Raw genomic sequence first — 27,801 nt, 5'->3', positions numbered from 1 at the left:
TGAGATCCAGGAAATCCAGGGAGGTGGCAAAAACTCCACCTCAACAGGAAAAGGTTTGGGGCTCCTTTTACTTGAACCAAATTCAATTTGATTCTGTGTGTGTTGGTAAGAAGAGGAACATCAGCAACTTTGATGTAATCTCAGCTGCATTTTCTTTTATGTTCTTGATGCCAAAGTGGTAAAAGGAGAAGCTTTTGTAAAAGTGTGACAAAACCCCAAGACATGTTTTATAACACTTTAACTAAAAAGGATTGCACTATGCAAATGCATAAAAGTAAACTAAATGAGGAATGAAATATCTCTGCTGTCAGAATACCACCACTCAGCATTGAAACTGTTTCAAACCCTGGCTTTAAAATAAATCTAAAGTGATTTCACTGAGGTTTTTCTATGTGTTTATTAAGGGAAGCAGGATATTTCTGAAAAAAACCCTCAAACTTTGGGAAAACAAACACTTCTATATAATTTCATAACATTTTTGGTGATATTTTTTAGCATCCTTAAATATATAAAATCACAAAATCAGTGGGAGTGAAGTTTGCTGTCTGACACATCCACTGATGATGCTCCAGCTCCAGATTTGGGATGCCTTGGCAAGAGTGTGTGCTTCCATTTCTATCCTCAAGTGTGTAATCCATGCAGGCAGCTCCTGCTGGCCTGGATTGCAGGGACTGAACATCCCTCACCCCCACAGGGCTCTCAGGATGTGGGGATGCATCTCCTGCTCTCCTGTCACTGATCTGAGCCTTGATTTGGATCAGTCACTTCTGCAAGGCTGATCTTAATGTGTGTGGGGGTCTGGATTCCCAGGATGATCCTAATTAGAGCCTAATTGAATTTTTTCTGGAGTTTCTTATCCTGATCTTAAGGATGTTAGATTGCTCCTGATGTTCTAAATGCAGAATATGAAAGAATTTCTTTCTCCCTTGAAGTTTGGGTTCTAAAATACTGTGAGTGTTCTGTGCCTTCTCTGCAGCCCCACAGGAATTGAAATATATGTGATACTTCAGTTCTTCTGCAGAGGTAAATAGTGGGAGCAAATTCCAGAAGTTTTGTTATTTAACAAGAAAAAAAGGTCCAAGCTTAAATCTGCACAAGCACCCAAATCAGTGACACTGGCAGATGTGCCAGGGCTTCTCACAGTCCTGTTTTACAAGTCACTGACCAGAACTTTGTTGGGATTGGTGGTGAAAACTGAACCTTAATGATGATGCTGTCAAATAATTTTGCAATTAAACTGTCCCAGTGCCTTTTAGCCCTGTGACAGAGGCAGCATCAGCCATTAACAGAACACAAGGAGGAGGCTGGAATTCTGAACCTGGCACACAGGGCACTGATCCCTTGGCACATCCCTTCCTTATCTTTTCTAGTTTAAAACAAAAGTGGGCACCAGTTTAACAGACTTTCCTCAGTCTAATAGAAAAATTACTTGCACTAAATTCCAGCTAAGAGTTGGAGTTGTATCACAGAATCTCAGGTCATGGGGGATGTGAAGGAGGAGGGACAGGACTCAGTGGTGGTCCTTCCCTCCTCTGAGTTGTTGGTACTCCAAGGAATCTTGAGGGTACTTGTCCAAAAGTATTGAGCAATTCCCAATGTAGAAAGTACTTTTAGCCAATAGTTTAATATCTTGCTTTCTTCTCTCAATTCAGGATGAAGGAATGAAAGCAGAAATCTTTAGGTTACGTAAGAAACTGTCAGAGCAAGAGAGGAAGTTGCACAGCACAGTGAAACGCCTGCACTCCACAAACCAGCTGAAGGAAAACATGGAGAAAGTCATCATTGACCAGTGTGAGTGTGAGCTTTGATAATGATTCTGATTTAATAATGATTCTGATTTTATTTTTGTAGGCTGTGGCTGCCTTTAAAATTGGTGTTCTTTGTGTGCCCCAGCTGTGACAGACAGACAGGCTCAGGCTGTGCTGAGCCTCATTCCAGTGGGTAGAAATTGCCCAAAGTACAAAAGGCTGTAGAGAATATCATGGGAATCTGTTCATGTTTTTACACAAAGCACTGATAATGTGTCGATTCATGCAGATACCACTAATTCCTACTTGGGTTATTCCATTTTGGATACTCCTGTTTCTATTTTACAGCAGCTCTGGACAGAGGCAAAGTTTCTGTTTGCTGTAATTTTCAGCCAAAGGTTTTGACATTGTCAAAATTGTGATTTTGCCTCAGTCTTAATAAATGTGGAGTTAGGCTTTTACATTTTCTGAGGTGCTGCCCTGCAAGGAGCTCTGTCAGTGCTCTGCACCAGACTGAGGAGTGCAGGAGAACAAGCTCAGAATAAGGGAAACAAAAGCTTGCTATGAATAATTTTTTTAAAGAAAAATTAGGCCATGCTGTGGAATTATATTTTATCCTTAGTGGCCCGTGACTAGAAAATGATCTGGAAACATGAAAACAAGTGGGACATAGGGAGTTTTGTAGCTGTGTTAAGCCAGGTGTCTGTTTGAACATCTCTGCTGCTTTAGACTTTAATCACTCACCAGAAGAGATCTGAATGGAGCTCTGCTCTGCCTTCCTGCTCCAGCAGTATGTGTGTTGTGGGAGGAACAGTTCATTTTCTTCTGTAAAAAAATAAAATGAAAAAAATCCATTCTGGCCTCCTCTGAAGTGGTGGGACTGAATGGCTCATTAGTCCTTGCTGGAGTGGCACTTGTGTTATCAGTAATTAATCTAGACTGGAAAATTTTCCTCACCATACAAAGTGATAGAAATATCTGTAATATTATATGTTACTCAAGTCAGTTAAATGGAATGTAGAGTGATAAATGTTATTTTGCTCCACAGCCTGTTATTTTTATATCTAAGGCCCATATATCTTCTGCCTGTAGATTTTTGTTGTTTCAAGCATTTATGGGCTGGTGTTTGGTCACTTCTTTCAAAATTGCTATATTATATGTGTACAAATTACTTGTATTAAATCATAAATTATGTTTTGTTCAGGTTGTAGAGCCAAATAGCTCAGTTTGGGGTTGTCATGTAAAAATCCAAGCCATTCCATTATGTATATAAATAATATCTCTGGGGTAGATTGACTGGTTTGGTTTGTCCGGTTCCAGTGTCATGTCAGTAATTTCAGAGCTAGGCTGGGTATAAATCAACAGATTTTACCCTTAGAGCCAAAATGTTATCCCTGAGCCACCCACACTTCCCTACAGCAAACAGTGCCTGTTGCCCTAAATTTGCTCACTTTTTTTTCAGGGCATTCAACCTCCTCTGAGTGAGGTGCTGAGAAACTGAAACCTGCATTTTCTGAAATCTCTGTAATGCAAAAATCTCTGCTTGGAGAGCAGCAGCTGTGCCAGCAGTGGCACAGCTTCCAAATTCTTGTCATTGACTGAATTTAAGAGTTTGGATTTAGAAAAATCTAGTTTGCTGGGTGAAATGAGTTTACTAGCAGAGCTCTTCTGAGGAGTGAGCACTGTGCCACACAAAAAGACCTGGATGTGATTTTCTCCAGGTTTCATTGATTATGGGAATTATGGATGTCGAGTTGCCTTTGTCTTAAAAGAGCAATTTCAGAAATGTTTCTAATTTGCATCTGTACACAAATTCCTGGCCAAGCCTGCAGCAAAACTGAGGGACCTGAAGCTGCTGGATTTCATTAGGTGGTTTCCTCTTGGTTTTGAGATTTCTTCCCTTCTCCTTTTGCAAGCAAGAAAGGAAAAGCAATGCAGTGGGTGACCTTGCCTGCCTTCATTCTGCACACATCCTGTTACCTGCCTGCTCCAGTGAGGATATTCAGGTTCCCTCTGTTATGTAGCTGAACATTCCTAAATATATTTAGAGGCAGAGATTGGAACATTCTTGTGGCTCAGAGTCTTCTGTGTGCTCTCTCTGGTGAGAGAGCTCATTGCTTATAAACCTCAACTGAACCTCTGAGCATGGAACAAAGCAGTGCCAAATTGCAGTAATCTGCCAGGGGTGTAATTATCTCGTGACAGCTCTACCCTTGGAGTTCTTGGCTTCTTATTGTTGTAATGAAAAATCTTTATTATGGTTAAATTGTTTATTTTTGAGACTGGAATATCAAATTGGTGATTGTGAGTGGTGCATTTCAGCAGTTACTGGACTGACACAGATTAGAGACTCACATATTTACCCTGACATTTCTAAATACCAGTTGTGTTTGGAATCACCCCCTCCTCCATTCTCAGGTCTCCTGCTGGCCCCACAGAGACAGACTGGGAGGGATGAATGGAGAAACCTGGAACCCTTCAGGGCAGGCCACTGCTTTTTGATTTCCCCGTGGCACAGAGAGGTTGCTTTGTCCTTGAACTGACTCCTTTTGCCATCTGTCCTCTTCTCCCCCTCCTCACTGCCCTCCCCAGCCCAAGCAGGACACTTAAAGGATCAAACTGGGGTTAAACCACGCACCATTTCCCCTTGAAAGGACAGAAAATCTTCCTGTGTGGCTTGGATGGAGGGATGAGCAGGGGCTGTGCAGATCTGGGGGGTCCATGCAGGGCTGAGCTTTGCCTGTTTCATGTGGCAGAAAAATTTCCAAACCACTCTCAGGATGCTTAGGTTTGAAAAGCAGATTGTGGAGAACAGACATCAGCAGGGAATGACAGTCCAGGGGTGGCACAGCTCTGGAGCTGCAGTCCTGAGGGAATCCTCTGCTCAGACATGATTTCATGTTTGGTCATAAAACAAACACAGGGAATAAGACTTGCAGTATTCTTTTAAATCTTTTTAATCTTTTTTCTTTCTTTCCAGTGGTTTTAACGCATGATGTCTTGAAGAAGGCTAGAGGAAACCTGGAAGTAAGTAAAAGTTTTGTTTGTATTGAATTGCTTGGTCTCTGCTAGTCAGAAACACACAGTGCTGTGTCAGGAGTATTTTGCAGAATTAGTCTGATTTGCTTTAGGTTTGCTACCTAATCAAGCCTGGGTGACAGCAGTTTAGTGTGATAAATAGCCTGCTGTGTTTGATGGCTGAATTAAGAGTTTTATGAGTGACCACATAAACACCTAAACCCTCTCCTTCCTGATGCTTTCCCTAGATTAATATTCATGTCTGTCATCATCTGAGCAGTTCATTTCCAGGAGATCACAGCCTGATAACCTGCCTGCTGTAGAGACACCCTTGTTGAGAGCTGGAGCCTGTGTTTGTCACTGCTGCTGCTTTTATTTTTTACCCACACACCCAACAGGGGCAGCTTTGGCAGCAGCTCTGTGCTGGTGCAGTTCAGTCCCTGGGAGTGTTTCAGGAATCCCTGCTCTGGTTTGAGTTCTCTTTTTCAGACTTTTCTCCCTGAAGGATGCAATGCATTCCTTGACTGTGAAATCCCACCCTTCCCCTCTCACCTCTCCACTCTGAATTATTGTACAATTCCCAGCCCCTCCCTACATTTTCCTCAAACCTTTTCCATGCATCCCTTCTCCCTCCTCCCCATCAGCTGCAGCTGCTGTGCTGTTCTCAGCCCTACCTGAGCTACAAAGTGATGACATTAAATAATCAAACATCTTTCTGCTCACAGAAGTCTTAGCACTTTAATTTGAAGATCTGATGAACACAGGAGCTCCTCTTGGCACATCCTTGTGCAGCAGGATGGGGTTGGGACAAATTGTGGGTTTTAAAGTGCTGTATAATAATTATAATTATTGCTTTTCTAACCAGGTCCCACCAGCTGAGAATCAAAAATCACCTTCCTACACCAGCAAAAAAAGGATTCTCTGAAGGAGAAAGTTCTGCTAACAGAGACTGGTTTTGTGAGTCTTGTTTGCTTTGTGCTGCCTTAATATTTATTGATGTAAAAAATGTTTGTTCAGCTCTTTTAATGGAATCAGCCTTTGACCAAAAAAAAAAAGGACAAAAAATGACACCTTTTGGTAAATAACTTATTTAACATTTTCTGTAATGTAAAGATGGTTTTTAATATTTATTACCAGAAGCAAGGTACTGCTTGAGGAAAAATCCAGATTTTTTTAAAGTTGGCACATTTGAAATTTTATATTTGTACTTGCCATGTTGTAAAATTATTTGTTGTTGTAGTCAAACAGGTCTTGAAAGAATCAAGAATGTGATCCACCTTCCACTGTTTCTCTCCTGCTAAAAGAATGTAGGTTGAAAAAAAATACTCTGCCAGTTGTCATTGTTTTGTAGCAATGTGAAAAAATGTTAAATATTTTAAAGCATTTTAACCATCTCTGGAAGGTTCTTCTGGAAGCTGCCTGATGCTGGGCTTTGTGTTAGGTACTTAGATTGATGGTGTGTCTGAAAATGTTACTTAGAGTCAGACAATTAAAATGAAAAATAATCACAAATGTGTTTGTGTTATTTTGTTTAAAGCCTCAGACTTCAGGCATTACTGACCAAAGCAGCCACATCAGATCATTTATTTCTGAGTGACACAAAGTGAACTGGGAAAATAGTTCAGTTTAACATTAACAAGACCATAATTTGCAGTGATTTTTGGTTACCAAAGCAGAGTTTGTGGTGATTTTGCACAACACACGATGTTTTTTCCCTCTCAAGCTGAGGACATCACCATTGCACAAGGAAATTTGCCCTTGGCATCCAAACACTGGGACTGGGAGATCCCAATACAGGATTTGGGTTATATTTGTCCTTTTGTAATGGGTGCCATAAAACTCTGAATTGGTGCTCTGAGGATGAGGAGAGCTGGAACTTCACCAACCCCTGAGCTGGGGCTGTTCCCTGCACAGCACATGGAGGGAAAGGACCTGAAATCCCATCCCAATTATCCCATCATTATCCCATCCCACCCCTGCCATGGCAGGGACCCCTTCCTCTGCCCCAGGGTGCTCCCAGCCCTGCCCAGCCTGGCCTGGGACCTTCATGGGGAAGAAATGTTTCCTAATATCCAGTGTAAACCTCCTGTCTCTCAGTTTAAAGTCACTCCCCCTTGTCCTGTCACTTGTAAAGAGTTTCTGTCCCATTTTTTCTGTTTGCTCCCCTCTGGTTCACCCCAGAACCTTCTCTTGGCCAGGCTGAGCAGCTCCCATCCCTTCCTCACTGGAGATATCACACATTATCTGCACTAGGGGTGTTCTTTCCCATCCCTTCCTTCCCCACGGCCCCTGTACATGGGGTTTTTTTTGGAGAAAGCCACCCTAAAGCCTTGCCCTTCCAGGGTGCCTCTTCCCATGGTCCCTGCTGGCTCTTGCTCTTTGATTTCCCAGCCCAGGCCTTCTCAAAATGGATTTGTGGGGGTCCCACAGCCTTCTGGAGGTGTCATGGTCTGGGAGATACTCTGTGCCCAGCACTCGTATCCCTGAGTTTTTGGGAATTAATTTCTGGTGTCTGGGAGATGCTCTGTGCCCTAGAGAGCCCATCTCCCTGAGTTTTTTGGGAATTCCTGGTGTCTGGGAGGTGTTCTGTGCCTGCAGAGCCCAGTCTGCAGATCCTGTGCCCCTGAGTTTTTGGGAATTAATTCCTGGTTTCTGGGAGGTGCTCTGTGCCCTGCAGAGTCCAGCCTGCAGAGCCTGTGTCCCTTAATTTTTGGGAATTAATTTCTGGTGTCTGGGAGGTGCTCTGTTCCCTAAACCCCTGTCCCGGAGTTTTTTGGAATTAATTTCTGGTGTCTGGGATGTGCTCTGTACCCTAGGGAACCCATGTCCTTGAGTTTTTGGGAATTAATTCCTGCTGTCTGGGAGGTGCTCTGTGCCCTGCAGAGCCCATGTCCCTGAGTTTTCCTGGAATTAATTCTCAGTGTCTGGGAGGTGCTCTGTGCCCTGCAGAGTCCAGTCTGCACAGCCTGTGTCCCTTAATTTTTGAGAATTAATTTCTGGTGTCTGGGAGGTGCTCTGCACCCTAGAGAACCCATGTCCCTGAGTTTTTTTGAATTAATAATTCCCAGTGTCCGGGATGTGCTCTGTGCCTGCAGACCCCATGTCCCTGAGTTTTTGGGAATGAGTTCCTGGTATGTGGGAGGTGCTCTGTGCCTGCAGAGCCCATGTCCCTGAATTTCTTGGAATGAAGAATTCCCGGTGTCACATCCCAGCAGCGCTCAGCCCGGAGCCAGCAGGGGGAGCCAGCCCCATTCCTCTGGATTCGGGGAAAACGGGAAAAGTTAAAAATAAACTCCACGAATTGGGAAAAACGGGGGGAGGTAAGGGAAGAGCGTGCAGTCAAACTTGTTCTTCAGTCTCTTCACACATTATTGTCCTCACAGCTCACTAAAAACGTCAAGTTAATTTTACTAAGTAGCTAAATTATAGACACTCAGATGTAATCAGAATCTGCTATACATTTCAACTTTCAAAATTAATCATCCTGTGTTTCTGAGTTATCACACCTGAAGGAAACAGCTGTACAGCTATATATAGCATTCCCCTGACTCTTGGTCTTCTTGCAGCCTTTTATTCCCCCCACACCATCTGCACTTCAAAATAAATAAATAACCAGGTTAAATGTTTCCCTTTCCTGAGATGATTTGCCACTTACTTCTTAATGGTCTCTGCTGTGCCCTCTCAGAGATCTTCTCCTGACCCCCTTTTTATTTTTTGATAAGCTCTAATTGCTGCACCCAGTTCACACCTGAGCAGGTCTTGGTTAAAAAAAAAGATGCAGGATATCATTACCTCTTTAAAAACAGATGATCCTACAAGATCAAAGTATTTCATCTTAATGAGAAGTGCCTCTTAACCACACACAATTTACTGGGCTGGTTTAAAAATAATTAGGAAAAAAAAATCCAGGAAAAAAAAGCTCACCAGATGGTGGCTGTGGAAGACAAAGCTTACCAAGTGTTAAACTTTGTACCCATTAAACAAAATTAAATTTTCCTTTAAAAATAATTATGCAGGAGAAAAATAAGCAGCATAAGCAAATGGAATTATAGGAGGGGCTCATTTGCTTAGTGAGTTGCTGCCTGTGCTTTCATTCTGTGGGCAAGGTGAATGGAAACATTGCTGAGAGAGTGGTTCAGGGAGGAGCTGCTCTCACCACCTGTGACCTTGAACCTGCTGCTCATTCCCCAGGGTCACAGGCACTGAGCAGGCTGAGGTCTTCTCAGAGACGATGCTGAGGGCCAGGTGAGACTAAGGAAAAAAAGAAAGGGGAAAAAAAAGTTTATAAAACAAAGACAGGGGTTATCCCAGCTCTCTAAGCCCCCTGCAATATGTGCAGCTGTGCAGTAGCACTGGGAAAATGCAATATTTGCTGCCCTGGGGGCAGAGCAGGGCCTGTGCCCACCACTGAACACCCACCTCTGCCACAGGGAACAAACACAAACAATACCCAAAGCTCCCAGGTCGCTGCTGTATTAAAAATAAATCAATGCAAATGCATTCAGGTGTTTTTAAAAACAAAACCACAGCACATCTTGGGGTATTTTAATCTCCACCAAAGCTGCCCATTCATTGGGAGGCTTTGCAGGGTGCTGTGTGCTGGGGTTTGAGGCTTCCTGGGGCTGCTGTGGGATCACAGGGAGATTTGGGGAGAGGGCAGAGCCCTCCCCACCCTCCATATGGAACCACAGAGCAATTTGGGTGAACTTTCCCCATTCCAGCTTGGCCCAAAGAGCTGAGCACACCCCTCTGTGCTCTCTGCACATTTTGGGTTTATTTTAAACACTCCTGAACCAACAAAAAGCAAATCCTGTCATCACTCCCAAGTTAAATGACAACGTGGGAAGAGAAATATACAAAAGGAAGTGGCAACACTCTGCAGCTCTATTGATACAAATTCCTGAGGTGCAAAGAGCCCAGACCTGACCCTGGTCCCTTGTGGTCCCTCTTTGGAGCCCAGAGGGTCCCTTGTGGTCCCTCCTTGGTGCCCAGAGGGTCCCAGCACAGGCAGGGCAGGGACTGGGGCAGAGCAGGAACCTCCAGGGAGGCCAGGTCTGTGCTGTGGGTGACATCCAGCCACTCCAGTGCCAGTGAGCCCAAGCTGCTCCTGGTGCTAAACTTTCAGTGGACATGCAGGGCAATTTGCACCTCCAGCCCTGGCTCCTGCTGCTGGCAGAGCCTTTTTGGCCTCTGGATGCTGGGAACAGCCATGTCACACTGAGGATGCCACACAGCAGGGCACCTCAGGGCTGTAAAAACCTGCTTGAATAGCACAGACCCCCTCCATGCATTGCTCCCTTACCTCCTTTCCCTCATGAGCTGGCCCTTGGCTCCTCAGAGCGGGAGGAAAAACTTTGGGTGGTTGTGCCACTAGATGGCAAGAGCAGGATGTGCTGGCCAGGGCAGGATTTGCCATCCCAGGCAGGGTGTTCTGGCCAGAGCAGGATGTGCTGGCCCAGCTGTAGCCACAGCTCCAGGGGTGCTGCAGGACCCAGCAGAGCCGAGCCCAGCTGGGCTTGAGCTCCTGCCCAGCTCCTGCCTGCAGGGAGCTGAAATAAACCCAAACAGCCCTGCTGGATCGGGCTGGGCTCATTAGTGTGAGTGGCATGAATAAGATGAGATTTGGAGCCTGAGTTATTACTGAAATTAGGGAAAAAATCCCCAAGCAAGCCTGGTCTCAAGTTGTGCCCTGCGTGGATCACAGTGATGCAGGAGCCCTGGGCATTATTGTCAGGGGGAAATGATGAGTGAGTTTAGTGCTTGCTGAAGTTTTGGGGCTGCCTCTCTACATCCCTGGAGGCAAATTCCTTCCTCTGATCCTTTTCAACAAGTTTGGCCTCCAGCCTGAACAGGTTTGGCTCGCAGAGGAGCAGAGTCCCAAGGGTGCTCCATCCACCAAATCCCTCTGTGCTGCCTTATCCTCCAGAGGAAAGGAAAATTCGGGATGGACCCCTCACCCTCCAGGGGGAAGGAAAAGCAAACCAACCCCCATCTGCTCCTAAAATACCATTTTCCTCCACCTCAGAGTTAGACCCTGGCCCCACAGCTCAGCTCCCAGGGCTCACCACAGTGCTGGCTCCTGAGGGATGGGGCAGTGGATGCTCCCTGGCCTGCAGGGGATGATCCAGCTTTAGCAGGGGCACAGGGAAGGAATGTGGTCCCTTACTTTGGCATCTTTTGCAGCAAACTCCTCTTGCAGGGAGCAGAGGTCTCATCCTTGTCTTGCAAAGCAGCAGTGGGGGAAGCCAAGGCTGCTCCCGGGCTGGTGACACCTGAGAAACAAGAAAGGTTTTGGTGATCTGTCCTCATCTTTCTGTCCCCCTCCTCACCATCCTCCACACCTAAAATGACCTCCCACACCTGAGAAACAAGAAAGGTTTTGGTGATCTGTCCTCATCTTTCTGTCCCCCTCCTCACCATCCTCCACACCTAAAATGACCTCCCACACACAAAATCTGTATTTTTATGGCTTCTGTTTCCAGAGAAGTGGCACCAAGTCCAGTGTCACACAGCAGCACAGAGCCACAACACATCCCTGCAAACCCAGCACACTGAAAGTGATAAATAAACCAAATAATCCCTTTTCCTACCTCTCTCCATGGGAAGTCACTCCTCTAATAAGTTCTCAACACCAAACCAAGCCCTCAGAGACTCCACAGGCAGCTTTGGGCTCCCCCTGTTCTCCAGGAGCTGCAGCTGCCCCTGCCTCATCCCCAACCTGCTGCTCCACATTCTCCAGCCCCATCATCCTTACCTTTAATTTCTGAATTGACCCCCTGGAGAAAAATCTCTGCATGCCTATTTTTTGTGTTTATCTTGTCATTTCTTTAGAAAGAGACTTGTTACAAATATATTTTTCCCCTCCTTCCCCCCAGCCCTGTCGGAGGGATCTACTTGGGTAATTTGTTGAGCGGGTTGCTGGGCCATGCATTATGCATGAGATGCAATCTTGATTTTTGCACTCCACTGTGTGCATTCAGAAACAGGAACGGCATCATGCCCACACGCAAAATGAACATTAACAGCTCAAAAAAAAAAAAAACTTCCAAAAAAACAAAACAAACCAAAAAAAACCCAACCCAAAAAACAGAAAATGCCCATTTATTTAAAGGAAAATGAAAAAACATTTTTTCAAGCTGTTCTCACTGGGATTGCTCAGAGCAGTCAAGTTGTTCTCATGTAAGCTCTGCTGGGGAGTAACTGGGCTCTGAGCTGCTGGGTGGGACAGCAGTGATGGTGCTGCAGCATCCAGGGATGGGAATTGGGATCCTGGGCTAGTGGAAGGTGTCCCTGCCATGGCAAGGGGTGAAATGGGAAGGGGTATAAGATCCCTTCCACCCCAAATCATTCTGGTGTCCCCATAATATTTTCTGGAAAAATCCCTTCGCCAGGATTTCTCTCCTGGGAAGCTCAGAATCCTCAGAGAAAAATGCAAACAATAATTACCTGATTTGCTTCTCCTGTGTTTGGCTGCTTTGGAATGTGGTAGGTGATTGTTTCATTGGTTGCATGTGAATTGTTTTTACTCATTGGCCAATTATGGGCCAGCTGTGTCTGGACTCTGAGGAGAGTCAGGAGTTTTTCATCAGTATCTTCCTAGCCCTCTGTCTGTATTCTTTTTCTGTTCTTTAGTATAGTTGCAGTCTATCTTTCTGTAATATAATATAATAAATTAGCCTTCTAAGAACATGGAGTCAGATTCATTCCTTCCTCCTCCATCCACGAAAATCCCACATTCTGGGATTGTACGTGAACCCAAAGGCAGCAGTGGAACTCAGGTGGAACATCTCTGCTCAGGGGAGGGGGATCACCCTGTCCCTCCCTCCTGCTGTCCCCACAGACACACACACACACACACACTACCCACACAAACACAGACACTTCATGCTCCCAGTGACAAATAAATCCTCTCTTACCCACTCCTCTTCCTGTGTCTTGTGCTGCAACACCTTTTGGAGCACCATGGGACCAAGCATTTTGGGTCAAACTCCAAAGGCCACCATTCACTGAAGCTTTTTGCCAGATGTGCCCTTGTTAACCCTCCACTCCTCAGCTGGAAGCAGATGATTTGGGGGCATGGTGGGAAGTGGTGACACAGTGAGGGTACAGGTTGCTAAGTGTGGTGTCAAACCCTTCAGGTTAAAGACACAAAGCAGAGACACAGACAGAAGAAAACAGATGCAGAAGGTTCCCAGCCCATCCACGCTCTGCCCTGCAGTATTTCATGCCTGGAGGCCCTGGAGTATTCCAGAGCAATCACACCTGTGGCTTGTTTTAAAGTCCATTTAAAATCCAGTGATGTCCTTACCAGCCTCTGCTGGGGCACCTCTGTCACCTGCCTGGGCAGGGACTCCCCCTGCAGCCCCCCAGGGTCACACAGCCAGCTCAGGCCATGCTGCTCCCCTGGACACAGCTTGGAACATCTGCAGGAGAAAATAGGACAAGAAACCATCTGATCATGAGAAAAGAATCAGAAAGTGGCCCCTGAGCAGGAATTGAAAAGGGAAAAAAATGCCAGAGAATGAGTAAGAGGGAGAGAGACGACAGGTGGAAAGGAAAAAAGAACAGGATAAAATGAGGACCAAGATATAAAGCCAATTATTTTTGATTCTTTGGCTTAGGGGCTAATTTATTACAGCAGTAAATCATGCTTAGGACAGGTAATACAGCAGCCAGAGCATGGACATTATTTAGACAGTGTGATCACGGTATTAACGCTCAGAAAAGTGGAAAAATTTAAATTTTAACTGCCTCCAGGCCACATCTCACCCTTTACAGTCACCTCTCAGCTCAGTGTGAAGAAGTATGGTATTTTCCCAGAGCCAGGGACTCCACATGGAGCCAGAAGGGTTTCATAGGAAAGCACAGGGCCAGGCTCCCATCCCATCCCATCCCATCCCCATCCCGAGCCTGTGCCTGGCTCTCTGCACCACTTTTTGGGGTGTTCACCCCGTGCCCTCCTGGCCCTGGTGTGAGCATCCCTGTCCAGGCAGGGACTCAAGGGGCAGTGAGGGATGTTGGCAGCCCTGGAAAATGATGTTAAAGATGGAAAAACCCCAACCTGCCTCCCCTCCACTCACAGCAGCAAATCACACATTCTCCAGCAGAATTAAGTAACCCCATTATTTGGTTTGCTGGGAATGCCCCGATGAAGGCAGGAATGATGGATCTGACTCCATGTTCTCAGAAGGCTCATTTATTATTTTATGATACTATATTATATTAAAGAATGCTATACTAACTATACTGAAGAATACAGAAAGGATACTTACAGAATGCTAAAAAGAGAATGATGAAAACTCCTGACTCTTTCCAGAGCCCTGACGCAGCTTGGCCCTGATTGGCCAAAGAGTGAAAACAACTCCCAGCAGAATGCAATGGAACAATCACCTGTGGGTAAACAATCTCCAAACACATTGCACATGGGCACAACACAGGAGAAGCAAATGAGACAAGAATTGTTTTCCTTTTCTCTGAGGTCAGAATTGTTTTCCTTTTCTCTGAGGTCTCTCAGCTTCCCAGGAGAAAAGCCCTGGGTGAAGGGATTTTTTCAGAGAATGTGAATGCCACACTCCATGGTGCACAGACCTGGCTGTGAATGGGAGGGGGAGCTCTCTGCTTCCCCCAGTGCAATCTGAGCCTGTTTGCTCTGATTTCACCTGCTGGGAACCCACAGTGAATTCCCAAGGCAGTGCTTGGCAAACTGACACCAGCACAGGCAGCTGCTCCCTGCTTTCTGCTGCTTTCCCCAGGCATGGAGCACGTGGAGACAGAGATCCACCGTCCAGCCTGGGGCTCTGACTGTCCCCACCAATATTCTGCCTGCCTAAAGCCACGGCAGGATATTTTTCTTTTTGTAGATGGGAATATATTTAAGAAATGTGTTTACTGCTATCCTGTAAAAGCCCAATAAACTTATCTCCAGCCATTGTATCAAAGAAACATCGTGATTTTAAAAGCTACTTTGTTCAAAAACTCCTCCAGGCAGGAAAGATTAAAAAAACTGGCAGGGTAGTGGTGGAAAAGGAAAAACAGAACCATGCTGTTGTAATTTCACTGTCCCTAACAGGGCAACACACGCAGGGCACATGTGGGATGATAAGTTAAAATAACTTGGAGAAAGGTATTAATTTCTAACAATGGCAAACATGGACAGCAGAGGTGTTGTAAAGCACTGTTCAAGTTATTGAGCCCAGCAGATGCCACACAGGCACTTTGAAGCCTCAGGTGGTTGGAAATGCAGCACAGATTGTCTCGTGTTTGATCTCCCACTCCTGTCTCACTCCATCACCGTCAGTGGATTTCAGGATAACTGGGGCCAGCATTGATGGGGCCTGATTGGTTTGTGTTGGGCCCAAAACCTGACATTTCTACCTCTTCTGTGGGAAAAATGTGACTTTAAGCAGAAACGGGGCTAACTTCCACCGCAAAGCCAATCTGCCTGATGGAATTCAGGCTGCAGGGCAGGAAGGATTTTTGTATTTCCATCTGCCTGAGTGCAGGCTGCACCCACCTGCTCCTTGATTGTTTTTAGTTGCAGCTGATGGTAATGCAGAAAGAAAGATCAATATGAAGTGTGTTAGCCTGGTAACCTCCTGAAACTGCAGAACTTGCACTGAGTTGTGACAGGGGGAAACTGAGAAACAGCAGGAACATTTCATGCAGCCAGAGGAGCTCTCTGAGGATCTGCTCCCCGTGGGCCATGAGCTCTCTGTGCTGGGCTGGTTTTCCTGACTGCTCAGGAGGGATTTTGCAGCTGCTGCTGGAGTTTGTCAGCTGTGACAAACTGCTGGGACACCCAGGGCAGGGCCTGACCAGTCCCCTCCATGATCTCCTGCATGGATGGGAGCACCCTGCACCTTCTGCAGCCTCAGGGTGGTGCCCAGAGCAGCTGTGGCTGTCCCTGGATCCCTGGCAGTGTCCAAGGCCAGGCTGGACAGGGCTGGGAGCAGCCTGGGACAGTGGGAGGTGTCCCTGCCATGGCAGGAACGGAATGAGATGGGATTTAAGATCCCTTCCAACCCAAACCATTCAAATGGCCTAAATGCACCCTCTGCCTTTCAAAGGGCTCGGCCACCCCTGCTGCAGCAGTGGCCACCCTTGGTGTGGCCACCACCTTGGGGGCCTTGTGGCACCACCCTTGCTGCAGCTCCTCCCCCAGAAATGCAGCCTTCAAGCCTGCTTGACTTGGTATTTCTAAAAAATAGAATTTTCCCAGAAACTGGGCTTTTCTCCTCTCCTCTCCCCATCTTGTGAGGGCAAGAGCACACATCCAAAAACGAACCAGCCCAAACCCAAAGCTTTGCAGCTTCACTGATTACAGGTGGGGGCCTGCTGAGCCCACCAAGCCCCTGAGCTCTGCAGGGATGTGGCTGGGGGAGCCTCTCAGAGCCTGGCTTGGCTCCATCCCAGGGATCAGTCACCTGGCTGAGGGCACCAGGATTTGGCTCAGGGGACCACAGTGATGTGGTGTCCATGAAAGGTTTTATTAGCACTGGCTCCTGTGGCTCACCAGTGCCAATAAACCCCTCATGCCACACCACTCACTGCTCTGCAGATGCCACATCACTCTTCTGTAAAATACTTCATAAAGCAGTTGAAATTTTTCCACTGTCTTTTTTCCTCTTGGCCATAAACCCAGGCTGGGTTTAACAGTCTCAGAGCTCAGCTGAGCAGAGCTGGTGGGATGGGAAGCCGTCCTCACCTTTTCACTTGTTCTGTGGCCTTAAAAAAAATTTCTTAGCTGGGAAAGCATGAAATGGAATAAAAGAGTGCAATGTATAAAATACAGCACCCAAAGCAGCCCTGCAATTTCTCCTGAGCCCCATGGTGGGCATTGAGACCCAGGGTTTGGAAAGTTTTCACAGAATAAGGCAGAGGGTGCTCTGGCAGACTTGGATTTTCAGTCTATTTTAACTGAAGACTGCAAAGGACAGATTTGAATACAAGGACAGATAGAAAGGGGGGGACTCATCTCCAGCAGTGATGGGAACTGTTTTCAAAACAGGGAATTCAAAGCAACCCCCAAACCCAGCCCAGTGCTGGGAGCACATGGTCCATGGCATGAGGAGCCCAAAACCCAGCATAAAGTCAGTCAGAGCAAATCTGGCTTGTTCTTGGGGGACAAGGAATGAATTGACATTAGGACAAAATATGTTCACTTCAGCTCAAACCTCAGCCAGGATGATGTGGGAAAAGATTATCATGTGGTCACACCTCAATCTCTAGGAAAGGAGAAGCTGCACAGGGCTGGCAATGAAAATGAATCCTTTCCAAAGATTCAGTTTTAAAAACACTTCCTTTTTGTAACCTTGAACTTCCACTCCTAGGGTGTTGTTTTAACTCTACTTTTTCTTTTTTTTTTCCTTTGTCCCTTCAGGAGTTGACACAGTTGAGAGAGCAGAGAAATTAAACTGTGCAGAATTGCTTCCTGCATTGATAGACTCAGATTCTTATTCATGCAGAGACTGTAAAAAAAAAAAAGTTTAAAAAATCACTGGGATCTCTCTTTGCTCAGAAATCTGTATTCCATTAACTCTGACATAAGGCACAAAGTAAACCAGGAGAAAGAGAAACTCACCCCAGTGGGTGGCTGGAAAACAGAGGCAGAGCCCATTAGTATTCTCTGTGTGTGCAGGGAACAGGGCTTGGGCACACAAAAAGTGATCCTGATGGAAGGAACAGCTAATCCCTCCTTGTAGCTGCAGTAAAAGCCTATGGCTGAGAGAGCCTGCCTGGATTTGGTAGCAGAGATAAGAGGGAGCCAAATTCCAGTGAGCATCCCCTTCCTGCAGCTGATTAGCAGCTGCACTCCAAGCTGGAGAACACACCCCAAAATCCTCTGAGTGGAGAGCACCCTGAGCACAGACACGTGGGACAGAGCTGGGGGACAGCAAAGGCACAATAACTCCCTTTTCAGGGACTAAAGTTTGGTTTTGTCCTTCAGGGGGCAGGCACAGAGGAAAGTGGAGCTGGGTCCATCCCCACCTGGTGGAGAATTGGCTCCTGAGCTCCTCCGGGAGTTGCAGAGCCCAGGAGGGGCTGCAGGAGCACCCAGGAACCTTCCAGCAAACCCTGCTCCACCTAAATCTCAGCAACACTGGCCCTGGGAGCTGCCTGTGCTGGATTCTAGTTGTAAATAATTTTAAAGCTGAGGCTTTGAAGGTACCAGCTTGCAGGTGAGTTGCTCATATATATTAATTTTCCAGAGAAGCTGTGGCTGGATGCCTGGAAGTGTCCAAGGTTGGATGGGGCTTGGAGCAACCTGGGATAAGGGAAGGTGCCCCTGCTATGCCAGGGAGAGGGATGGGCTGAGCTTCAAGGTCCTTCCAACCCAAACCACTCTGTGATTAACAAAAATAAATTTAGGACATCTTTGTCAAACTGGGATGAAATCCAGAAAAGCCCTTCAGATGTGTTTTCATACAGGTAGAGACTTATCACATCAGCCTGTTTCCTGAAAACATTTGCCTGCAAAAAATCCTTTAAAAAGAAACATTTCCCAGCCCTGCAGAGCAAACCTGCCCTGCTAACAAATCCCCTTCATGCTCAGCACGTCAGGCCTGGGGCACTTCAAGGGAATTCTGCACAGGGCTGAATTTCACCAGGAGAGAAAGGAGGGAGAAATACTGCAAATCCCAGAAAGGCTCCTTCAGCCCCAGCAGCCCTTGTGGGAACCCTGTCAGAGCCCAGCCAAAAAATAAAACCCTCACAGAAGCCAAATGGCAGAGTTTGAATGGTCCACACAGGCAGAGGTGATTATGTGATGCAGGCATGGATCCTTCCAGCTGGAGGTATTTTAAACACCCAGGAAATAATGTCAGAATCATAGGACTGCAATCTTTAAATTATATTCAAAAAAGATGCTCAAAGCATATATCATTGAATTATGAGCAGCTTTGGCAGCTTTATTGATGATGTTGAATCTGGTTGACAGATGCATTTACACTGCATAAGCATTCGAGATGCAAGAGTAATTGCTTATTAGTCTTGTTGTGAGGCAAAACACCAGATTGAAATAAATAGGAGCTCATGAACACAATTTTGCTGCCTCTTTGATTATTTTTTCAAGCTAACCATCTGCTAAGCATCTGGGATTCTTAGAATCCAAGATCCATAGCCCCCACACAGGTGGGAATTAAAAAATACAAATAGAGGGAGCTTAAGAACCCAAACAAACTATAAGATGAAATTGTCCAAAATGACTGGGGAGGTTCTTTCACAGCTTGAATACAAATGTGGGGAGTTTGGTTTTTGCAGGATACATGGAGCAGATGCTGCACTGGTGCCCTTCAGCTCAGGCCAGGGCCAAAAAAAGCTCTGTAGTGACCCCAGGGAGGGGTGTAGGGACCCCAGAGACCAACTCAACAGGACACTCAGCACAGGGGTCTTCTCCACACATGAGAGACAGTGGGACCATCCAAGTTCCCTTGAGGCCTCCAGGAAAACCTCCAGGACTCTCTGGGGCTACTTGAAAGATTTTTGGTGACATTGTAAGACTTCAATTTCTCTGTCCTTTGCTACTGGGTTTTTAAACTTTCATCAGAATATAAAGAAAACACAAGCAAGGGAAGAGAGAAAACACAACCAGAGGAATGAGGAAAAGAAACAACATAGGAAAGAGGGAAAAAACCCCCAAAAATAAAGTGCTGCCAGTGAGGGAGAGGTTGCTGTATCTCCTCAGCACTTTGCTCCAAGTGATTCCTTTTCTCTGCCCAGCAGTGCTGGGTGCCCACACACCATCCAAGGGGACAGATCCAGCCCTTTGCACCCTCTGCCCCTCCTTGATCTCATGGATTCCCCATTTGTGTCCCTGTGGGGTTGGTGTCAGCTCTGCCACCAGCAGAGGACAAGGACAAATCTCCACGAGGACAAAGCCAGGAGCCAGAATGAAGTTTGCTGCAGGGTTTATTGCAGCCTGTGGGATGGCAGCTTTGATAAGAACATAAAATTGATATTTGAATTTTCCCCAGCTGCCAATGCACTTGGTGCTGAGAACATGAGTTAATAAAAACAGCCAGTTAAATAACTGTCAAACTCAGGCAAATATCCATAAAGCAAATGTTCTTTTAAAAAAACCAAATTAGACATGCATTTTCCTCCATGAAAAAGGGCAATTAGAGAAGCTTTATAACTAATATTTGGTTTTGGTTCTAAAATATTAAGGATCTTTCCTAAACACAGCACAGTGAAGGGTTTCAATTAATCTCCTTTGAACACACACATTCAGGTGGTTAAAATGAAAAAAAAAAAAGAAGAAAGAATGATTTGTGCATCAAGATCTGTCATCTCCAAAAAGCTGTAAACAGAATCTTAGAGAGCAGAGTTTGTGTGACAAATTTGAGATTAGGCGGATTCTGATCTAAAAATTAACTTGCTTATCAGAGAAATAATATTAGAGTAAAATAAATTAGAATCTCTACTGAAGACTCTAAAAGTAATTTTTAAAATTAATTAGAATCAAAAAGATGGATCTCAAAGGATAGGACAACTCTAATTTAGACAGACAGTAATTAATTCCTTATTTCAAAAATTCATTAACAGGCTGTAAGAGCAAATCATTCCTTTGCTGGAGTTGAGCTCCAGAGGGAAAGATTCATCTGGAAAGGAGCTGTGGGAAGTCCCCTGCTGCTGGAGGGCAGGGGAGCCTCTCTGGCAGCAGCTGGGGCTGAGGAGGGTCATTGGGGTTTGTTTGGGGTGGAGGTTTGGTCCCACAGCTGCTCACACTTCAAGCACAGAGGCTCAGCTGAACCACGGCCCTCACAAGGATTTGTGGTTGGGGAAAGCAAATAAACCACTAAACATTGCTCTGATTTGCCATTAAAGGTGATAGGATGTGTTCCACACTCCCTGTCTTGGGTGGGGCAGCAGCTCCCACAGCTTCCACCTCCACCAAGCCCCTGGCAGGCCCACCACCGTCCTCAGATCCTGGTGTGGGGACAAAACCTCGGAGATTTGGGGCATTTCACCTCAAAACTCTGTCATGCAGCAGCAGGGAGGTCATCTCAGAGCAGACATGTCCTCCCTTTTCCTCTGCTCCCACCTCTGAACCTCTCCCACAGCCCCAAATCCCAACTGCCCCACATCCCAGCTGCCCCACCCTTCCCAGGGCAACACCCACAAGGAAAACACCAGCCCTCACAAGGATTTGTGGATGGGGAAAACAAATAAACCACTAAATATTGCTCTGATTTGCCATTAAAGGTGATATGATGTGTCCCACGCTCCCTGTCTTGGTTGGGGCAGCAGCTCCCACATCTTTCACCTCAACCAAGCCCCTGGCAGACCCACCACAGTCCTCAGATAAAACCCTGAAGATTTGGGGCATTTCACCTCAAAACTCTGTCATGCAACAGCAAGGAGGTGATCTCAGAGCAGACACGTTCCCCCTTTTCCTCTGGTCCCACCTCTGAACCTCTTCCACAGCCCCACCATGTCCCAGGGCAACACCCACAAGGAAAACAACTCATGTGAGTTTGCAGCCCTAAATCCCAACACTCCATCCCATCCCATCCCAGGACAACATCCACAATGAAACACCTCATGTGAGCTTGCCTTGGCCCTGGGGACGTGCCTGGTGTGCTGCCATCCCTCAGAGCACTCCCAGTGCCACTCCACACCCCTGGAGAGGCCAGGCCAGCCCTGGCAGTGCCAGCCCGGCCTGGCAGCTGCATCCCACTGATAACTGGGATAAGCTTGGAGCTGATCCTCGGAGCTGGAGGGCTTGGCAAGGGAGGATAAGCCATGCAGGAATCTGCACCCAGCTGGAGAGGAGCCCAAAATGAAATCCTTATCTGAGCAGAGCTGGGCTCTGGATGCCAGGAGCGTCCTGCGGCCTTCCCATCTGCAGCCCAGCCCCAGGGCTGAGAGAGGTGGCAGGGAGGGAGCCAGGAAAATGGATTCATTCCTTTGGACTCAGCTCTGCCACATGCCTCGTGGCTCTGGTGGTCCTGGGCTGGGCTGGTTTCTTGGCCTGTGACCATTTCCCCCAGGAGGAGCCCTGGTGACCCGTGCAGGGATTGACAGACGGCCCCCAGCTCTTCATCCAGGAGGAAGGAGGCAGGAATACAACAGGATTAGCTCCTGCTGGCCCCAAACCAACCTCCCTCTGAGGAGAGAGCAGCTTCCAGAGGGGCAGACAGGTCACCTGGCAGCAGGATCCACCATCTGGGACCAGGGAGGAGCCACATAGCCGGACACAGCAAAATCAGTTTAGCACCCGAGCCTGCTCACAATTGCTCAACATTTTGCCCACAATTCTCTCCTTGAGGACATGTTAATTCTCCCTCACCACAGTTCTTATAAGCCCAGTTTTATTTCACATGGAGGTAAATGTCTGCAGTTTCTTTTTGCCTAAGTCACAAGTCAGCCCGAACATAATTTGTTGGAGAAGGGAGTTGCTCCGGGTTGCAGAGCACTCAGCTCCGAGCCCCAGGGGCTCCAGAAAACAAAGACAATTAGTTGCTACTTCTGAAAAATTAATTTAAGTGACAGACTGTGAAGCTGCCAAAAACTAACAAGCATGTGAAAACTGACTTAAAAAAAAAATTACAGCAGTCTGTCTGTTCTTTTTTTTCTCAGGAAGAGCCATTGCTCCCTTGAAAGTCATTGCTCAAAGAAAAAAACAAACCAAACCCAAACTACTGATTAAGAAAAGGAAAGTCAAGAAAAGATCTCTTTTCTCCCACATTTTGTCTCTGAAGTTTCCTGGGATGTTTTATCTGGAGGCAGGCACACTGGCACAGACTGGTGAGGATGTAAAATTGATACAAAGCATGAAAATGAGAAGGTTTTGGGGACAGGTGGGATGCTCCCATCTGCACAGCACTAGGTGTTTGGAGCAAGGTCTGTGTGCTGATGGAGAACTTTTTCTTTCCAGTGGCATTAACAGGTAAAAACCCTCACATTATCTTCCTGACAAGTCTTGCTGCAGGAGCTGCACTGATGCAGCCATGGACCTGCTCATGGTGAAGCTCCTCTGCAGGAATGAGGAAAAGAAACAACACAGGAAAGAGGGGGAAAAAACCCCAAAAGAAAGAAGATTGCTGCCAGTGAGGGAGAGGCTGCTGAATCCCCTCAGAACTTTGCTCCAGTGGTTCCTTTCCTCTGCCCAGCAGTGCTGGGTGCCCACACACCATCCATGGGGACAGATCCAGCCCTTTGCACCCTCTGCCCCTCACAGATTCCCCATTTGTGTCCCCATGGGGTTGGTGTCAGCCCAGGCTGGCCCAGGGTCGTATCTTGGGACCTCAAAAACCCCACTGCTGCTTCCATCACCTGGGTCCTTCCCAGCTCCCGAGGGGCAGGAGATCCCCAGAACATGCCCCAGAGCTGGGAGAGGTGGGTGGAACAGCAGCCGTGACCCCAGGGGAGGTTTCCAAAAGAACTCAGAGAGGAGTTGGGTGGGTTCTGCTGTGGTTCAGGTGCCAGAGACACTCAGGGCATGGTGTGACACTGACAGTGCAGGGGCTGGCTGGGAGGTCACCCCTCCACCATGCCAGCTGCAGCAGACCCATTCACATCCAAAACACACCTCCATCTGTCACACACTGGGCTTTAAACAAGATCTGTGCACAGATTTTGAGTTTAGATTTAACTTTGAACCTCTCCTGATGCCCATCCAGCCTCTGTGCACCTCAGCACCCGATGCACTGAGCAGGGCTGGGGCTGCCATGGCACTTTCCTCCTCCTCCTCCCACCAGTTCATTCACTCAATTTTCTCCCTAACAAGCCCTTGAAGGTGGTGCTGTGGACAGCTGCCTCCACAGCCCAGTGAGCCCCACACTGCCTGGTGCCACCTTGTCTCATTCACTGTGACAAATGCCTGGCACTTGTTTGGTTTCTGTCATTACAACCCAAGGATATTAAATTTACATCAACCTGACAATGAGAGCAGGGCTGAGGACATGAAGTGCTGCCTCCAGAGAGAGAGGACAGGACAGGCATCCCTTGGAATGCACAATGTGGGGGTGGGATTCTGCTTCTCCTCTTCACCATCTCCCAGGCTGGGCACAAACAGTTTGTTTTTTCCAGGAGAGTGGGCAGAGGTGGCAGGAGAGATGGTGCTGGGGTGCCCCTCTCTCTCTCTCTCTCAAGTTCCTTTCAAGCCTGCATGCCCCAAAGTCCAGGGCACCATCCACATCCCTGTTGACCAGAGGCACATCTGGACTCTGCCCCTCATTCCCTTTCCTGTCCCTGTCACTCTCTGCTAAGTTCCCCATCTGGGGCAAACCTCATTCCAAGCACCAGGAGCTGCAGGGGTTGGCCCCTGCCCACCATGGCCAGTCCAGCACCGCCTGCTCCCCTCAGCAATGCCCAGGTGCCTGCTAATCCTCAGGAGGCCTCTCCATCCCTGCATTGCCACCAAAAAGCAGTTCCACTGCAATGTAAGCTCATTATCTCACCAAAGAGCGTGCTCAGTGTCTCTTATCCCATTACCAAACAGGAAGAACTTCCATTCTTTTCACCTACCAGAAAGAAATTTTCTTTTTGTGTGCGTGTATTTACAGCTTTGTTACCCAAATACCTCCCTCCCACCCACATTTCCCTGATTGTTGATAAACATGAAAATCCATTCCCCTCCTAGCAAGGGGAACAGGGAATCTTTTATCCTCCCCTGATAAACAGTAATAAGCTTCTTATCCTCTTACCAAAAACCGAGAGCGTTGCAAATCCTGTATCAGGCACACTAGGGTTAGGGTTGTTTGCATTACGTGGAGGGATTTTGTAAAGTGGCAAATAAAAGGCATATCATTTTGTTCTTTTATCTGAAGCTTCCTTCTAGGAGGGAAGGCAGAGCTGTTTAGAAGTACATTTAATTGGGTATTATTCAGTATCAGGTTGAGACAAGTTCTCCTGTCTCCCACAAAGAACTTCTGCACTAATTTGTTCCTACTCGTGGATGAAAGGTCATTGTGCTGACTAGGAAGTTAAGTAAACAAAATTAGCATCTGATTTAAGAGACTTCTTATTCCCTCTGGTGTAAATTAGTGTAAAAATTAGCAAGACTTTCCGTTGCTTCTGTTTTCTGCATTTGAAATGCATCAGCTGCCTGAATTTAATGGTGTGGAGGCTTATTATTTCTTTATCTATGGAAGTGCATACAGATGGGTGGGGAGATGGAAGGGGCTGTCAGCTTCAGCATCAAAGTCGTTCAAGGTCAGCAAAAGTGACACAGAAGAGCTCCCAGCAGCTCTGACACCTGGACACTGAAGATGCCACAAGAACTCACAGATGGGGAAACATTTTAGAAAGGCAAAGTGGGCTTCAGCTGTGAAATTCAGCACCACACAAAACCCACCATCACTACAGAGGACACAGGGAGCTTCAAGCAAAGGTTTGATTTTTTTAAAAAATCAAAATAAAAAAATAGCCTCTCAAGTGTTCTTTCAAATCTGGGAGTTTCCTAGAGATCAGAAAAAAACCCCAGGCACTGCTTGGGATTGAGGTAAAAAATCCCAACAAATGTGTTCCAGAAGATGATTCCTGATAATTTGCTCATTAAAAACCTTTGAACTTCATCCAAAACATCTACTCTTGATTATTGCTGCCCAGTGTAACTGATGGCTCTGCACTCCTGAAAACACACAGGGACAAAAGGACGTAAAAGGTAAAAAAGACATTGAAAAAAAGCAAAAAGGCATTGGAAAAAGGCAAAAACCACGTTGGAAAATAACCTCATAGAAGGGAGGTGATGGAGGAATATTTTTCTGTTTTGCTGGGAAAAATGGTCCTCCAGAGGAGGAGTTGGACTGGCAGAAAGGGAGCACCTGAGCCATGCTGTGTCTTCCAACATAAGTGTGGGAGAGATTTTTCCAATCACCACTTCTGTGGTATAAACACTATCCCCTGTGTGCCACAGATTGCATGGCAGCTGCGGCTGGGAGGGATGAAGGCATCTGTTGAATTGGAAGGTCAGAAAGGAAGCCCAGGAGGGAGATTTTTGGGAGTGTCTTTGACAGAAATCTTCAGCTATCCTTTAATAGGGGGAGCTGGAACTTTGGGGTCCCACAGATCCAGAACATCTCTCCTAAGACGTTCTTGCTTGGAAAAGAACTGGAGTAAAAACCAAACCAAACCAACCTCCCCAAAACAGGATTGGCTTCAGATATTGGCCAGAGATGCTGGAAATTTTGTATTTTTTTTTCTCCACCAGCACCTGATGCTCTGCAGAGACCCACTGGAGTCCCATTGCACTGACCCCAGAGAAAGGTGGATCCCAGGCAAGGAATGATGCCCTGACCCCACCATAAGCCTCCCCAAGGACAAACATTATGCAAAGGGGGCTAAACCAGCTCTCCCTGAGAGCCTCTTGAGCTGAGGGTTACACTGGTCTCTGGTGAGGTCCCACCATTGCATTTTTAATCTTACACACTGTAAATTTGCCTGTTGATTTTTTCACTGCACAGATCAAACATATTTCCACTTTAATTGGTAAAACTCACATCCCCAGACCCCAAAGAGAGGTGCAGCATTTGCAACCATGCTCATCATTTTGAGCCTGCAATTGCTTGTTAAAGCAAAAAGATGTGGAACTGAGAGCAATATGTTAAACTTAATAACATGAATATTAATTCCCTGAAGAGTTATGGAATATATCTATCTCACCAGCTCAGGAAAGGTAACACTCCTCCAGCCCCATAAGAGAAAGGCAGGCACTGAAGTAAAAGTTTGCATTTCTCACTAATTCAGCTTAAAACATGAGCAGGAATGTTGGGTTTGTGGTTAAGAGAGCAGATATTGCACTGACCATGGAGGGCTGTCTCCAGCAGAGCTTTGGGACCTCCTGGAAACAGCAGGGAAGGGGCACTGATGCCACACTAAAGAGGGCAGTTCAGAGACAGCCCCTCTGCTGGAATCCCCAATGTCAGGAATCCCACACCTACACCCAGGTCTGAGTGCCCAGACCTGCCTTGTGTGTCATCAGCTCCTTCCCTGCACAAGCACACCAGTTCTTCCAGGAGAACTCCACCATGGACTTTTCCCTCTGATTACAAAGGCTGGGAACACCAGTTTTGCCCAGTCTTTTTATGCATGGTATAAAAATGCCAGCTTCCTCAGAGATTGAAATGAATAAACTCCCCAGGCCATGGGGTTCAGACACCTCTAGATGCAGCTGACAGCTGAGCAGGAAAAAACATTAAGGAAGTGGGATCTGCAGTCCACCCAAACCATCCCTGAAGGATGGGTTCCTACATTGGACCCTACATCCACAGTAAACAATCAAATAATTTCAGGCACTGAAATATTACAAAACCCCTCAAATTTGTCTTCTCCTATGGGGACAACAGCAAACTTGCAGCTGGAAAAAAACCTCGAATTTGTCTTCTCCCACGGGGACAATAGCAACCTTGCAGCTGGGATATTTTCTCCTGTTGCCCAGCTCATGTTTGGATCTATCAGCCCCCTCTGATGGGTTTGGCCTTGATGCCATTCTGAGACAGGATTTGGTGCTGTAGCTTTTTTCCTGTCCGTTTTATTGCTCCTTGCAGTTCTTCAGCCAGAACAGTGCTAGAGAGGAGGACAAAAGTTCACAGCCTGCCACCAAAGGCACCTCTTGCCAGAAGGTCAGCAGCCCTTGCTGGGTGGGGACAGTTTGTGCCTGCTGTGGCCACAGTGCTTCCAAAAACAGTGAGGAAAACCACAGTGACAGAGATGAGCAGCAGAGCCATTAAGCATATGCTGGGCTGGAGCTCATAAACACATAAACAACAACAATTCTGGTTAACCACAGGCAGAACTTCCGACGAGCCGCAGGTACCAGGCACAAATTGACAATAATGAGGTTTAATGGGGGTGGTTTACAGTCTCCCTGGTTTGCATGTTTTATTGTTTCCTGCAGAATTAGCCAGTAAAATAAAGTCTCTCTGCTCTTGCAAATCTGTTGGGGTAGGAAAGTCCCAGATGTTGGAGGAGTCATTGTCAATACAGATCCCCAGGGACTGGGACTTTTGTTTTTTCTGTTATAGCACTGAGGCCTCAGGCAGAGGGTGAAAAGCACAGCAACAAGGAGGAAATTTGGATCCAAGCCAGCTAA

At 46.7% G+C, this 27,801-nt stretch overlaps 1 protein-coding gene across 5 annotated transcripts in view; it reads left to right on the top strand.

The window, feature by feature from the left end:
* CDK5RAP2 (CDK5 regulatory subunit associated protein 2) overlaps positions 1-6,272 on the top strand; it is a 71,254-nt gene extending 64,982 nt beyond the window's left edge. For all 5 annotated transcript variants that reach the window (XM_063174296.1, XM_063174294.1, XM_063174295.1 and 2 more), the window contains 3 exons: positions 1,653-1,791; positions 4,729-4,775; positions 5,632-6,272. In XM_063174296.1, coding sequence (XP_063030366.1) covers positions 1,653-1,791; positions 4,729-4,775; positions 5,632-5,691 — 246 coding nt within the window. In that variant the 3' untranslated portion in view covers positions 5,692-6,272. The remainder of the gene's footprint in view (positions 1-1,652; positions 1,792-4,728; positions 4,776-5,631) is intronic.
* Positions 6,273-27,801: the final 21,529 nt, after the last annotated feature.

This window comes from Melospiza melodia, chromosome 22 (assembly GCF_035770615.1).
Source record: "Melospiza melodia melodia isolate bMelMel2 chromosome 22, bMelMel2.pri, whole genome shotgun sequence".
In the NCBI taxonomy this organism is placed as follows: domain Eukaryota; kingdom Metazoa; phylum Chordata; class Aves; order Passeriformes; family Passerellidae; genus Melospiza; species Melospiza melodia.
Note: the sequence above shows the minus strand (reverse complement) of the source record. Positions and strands in the feature narration are given on the sequence as shown.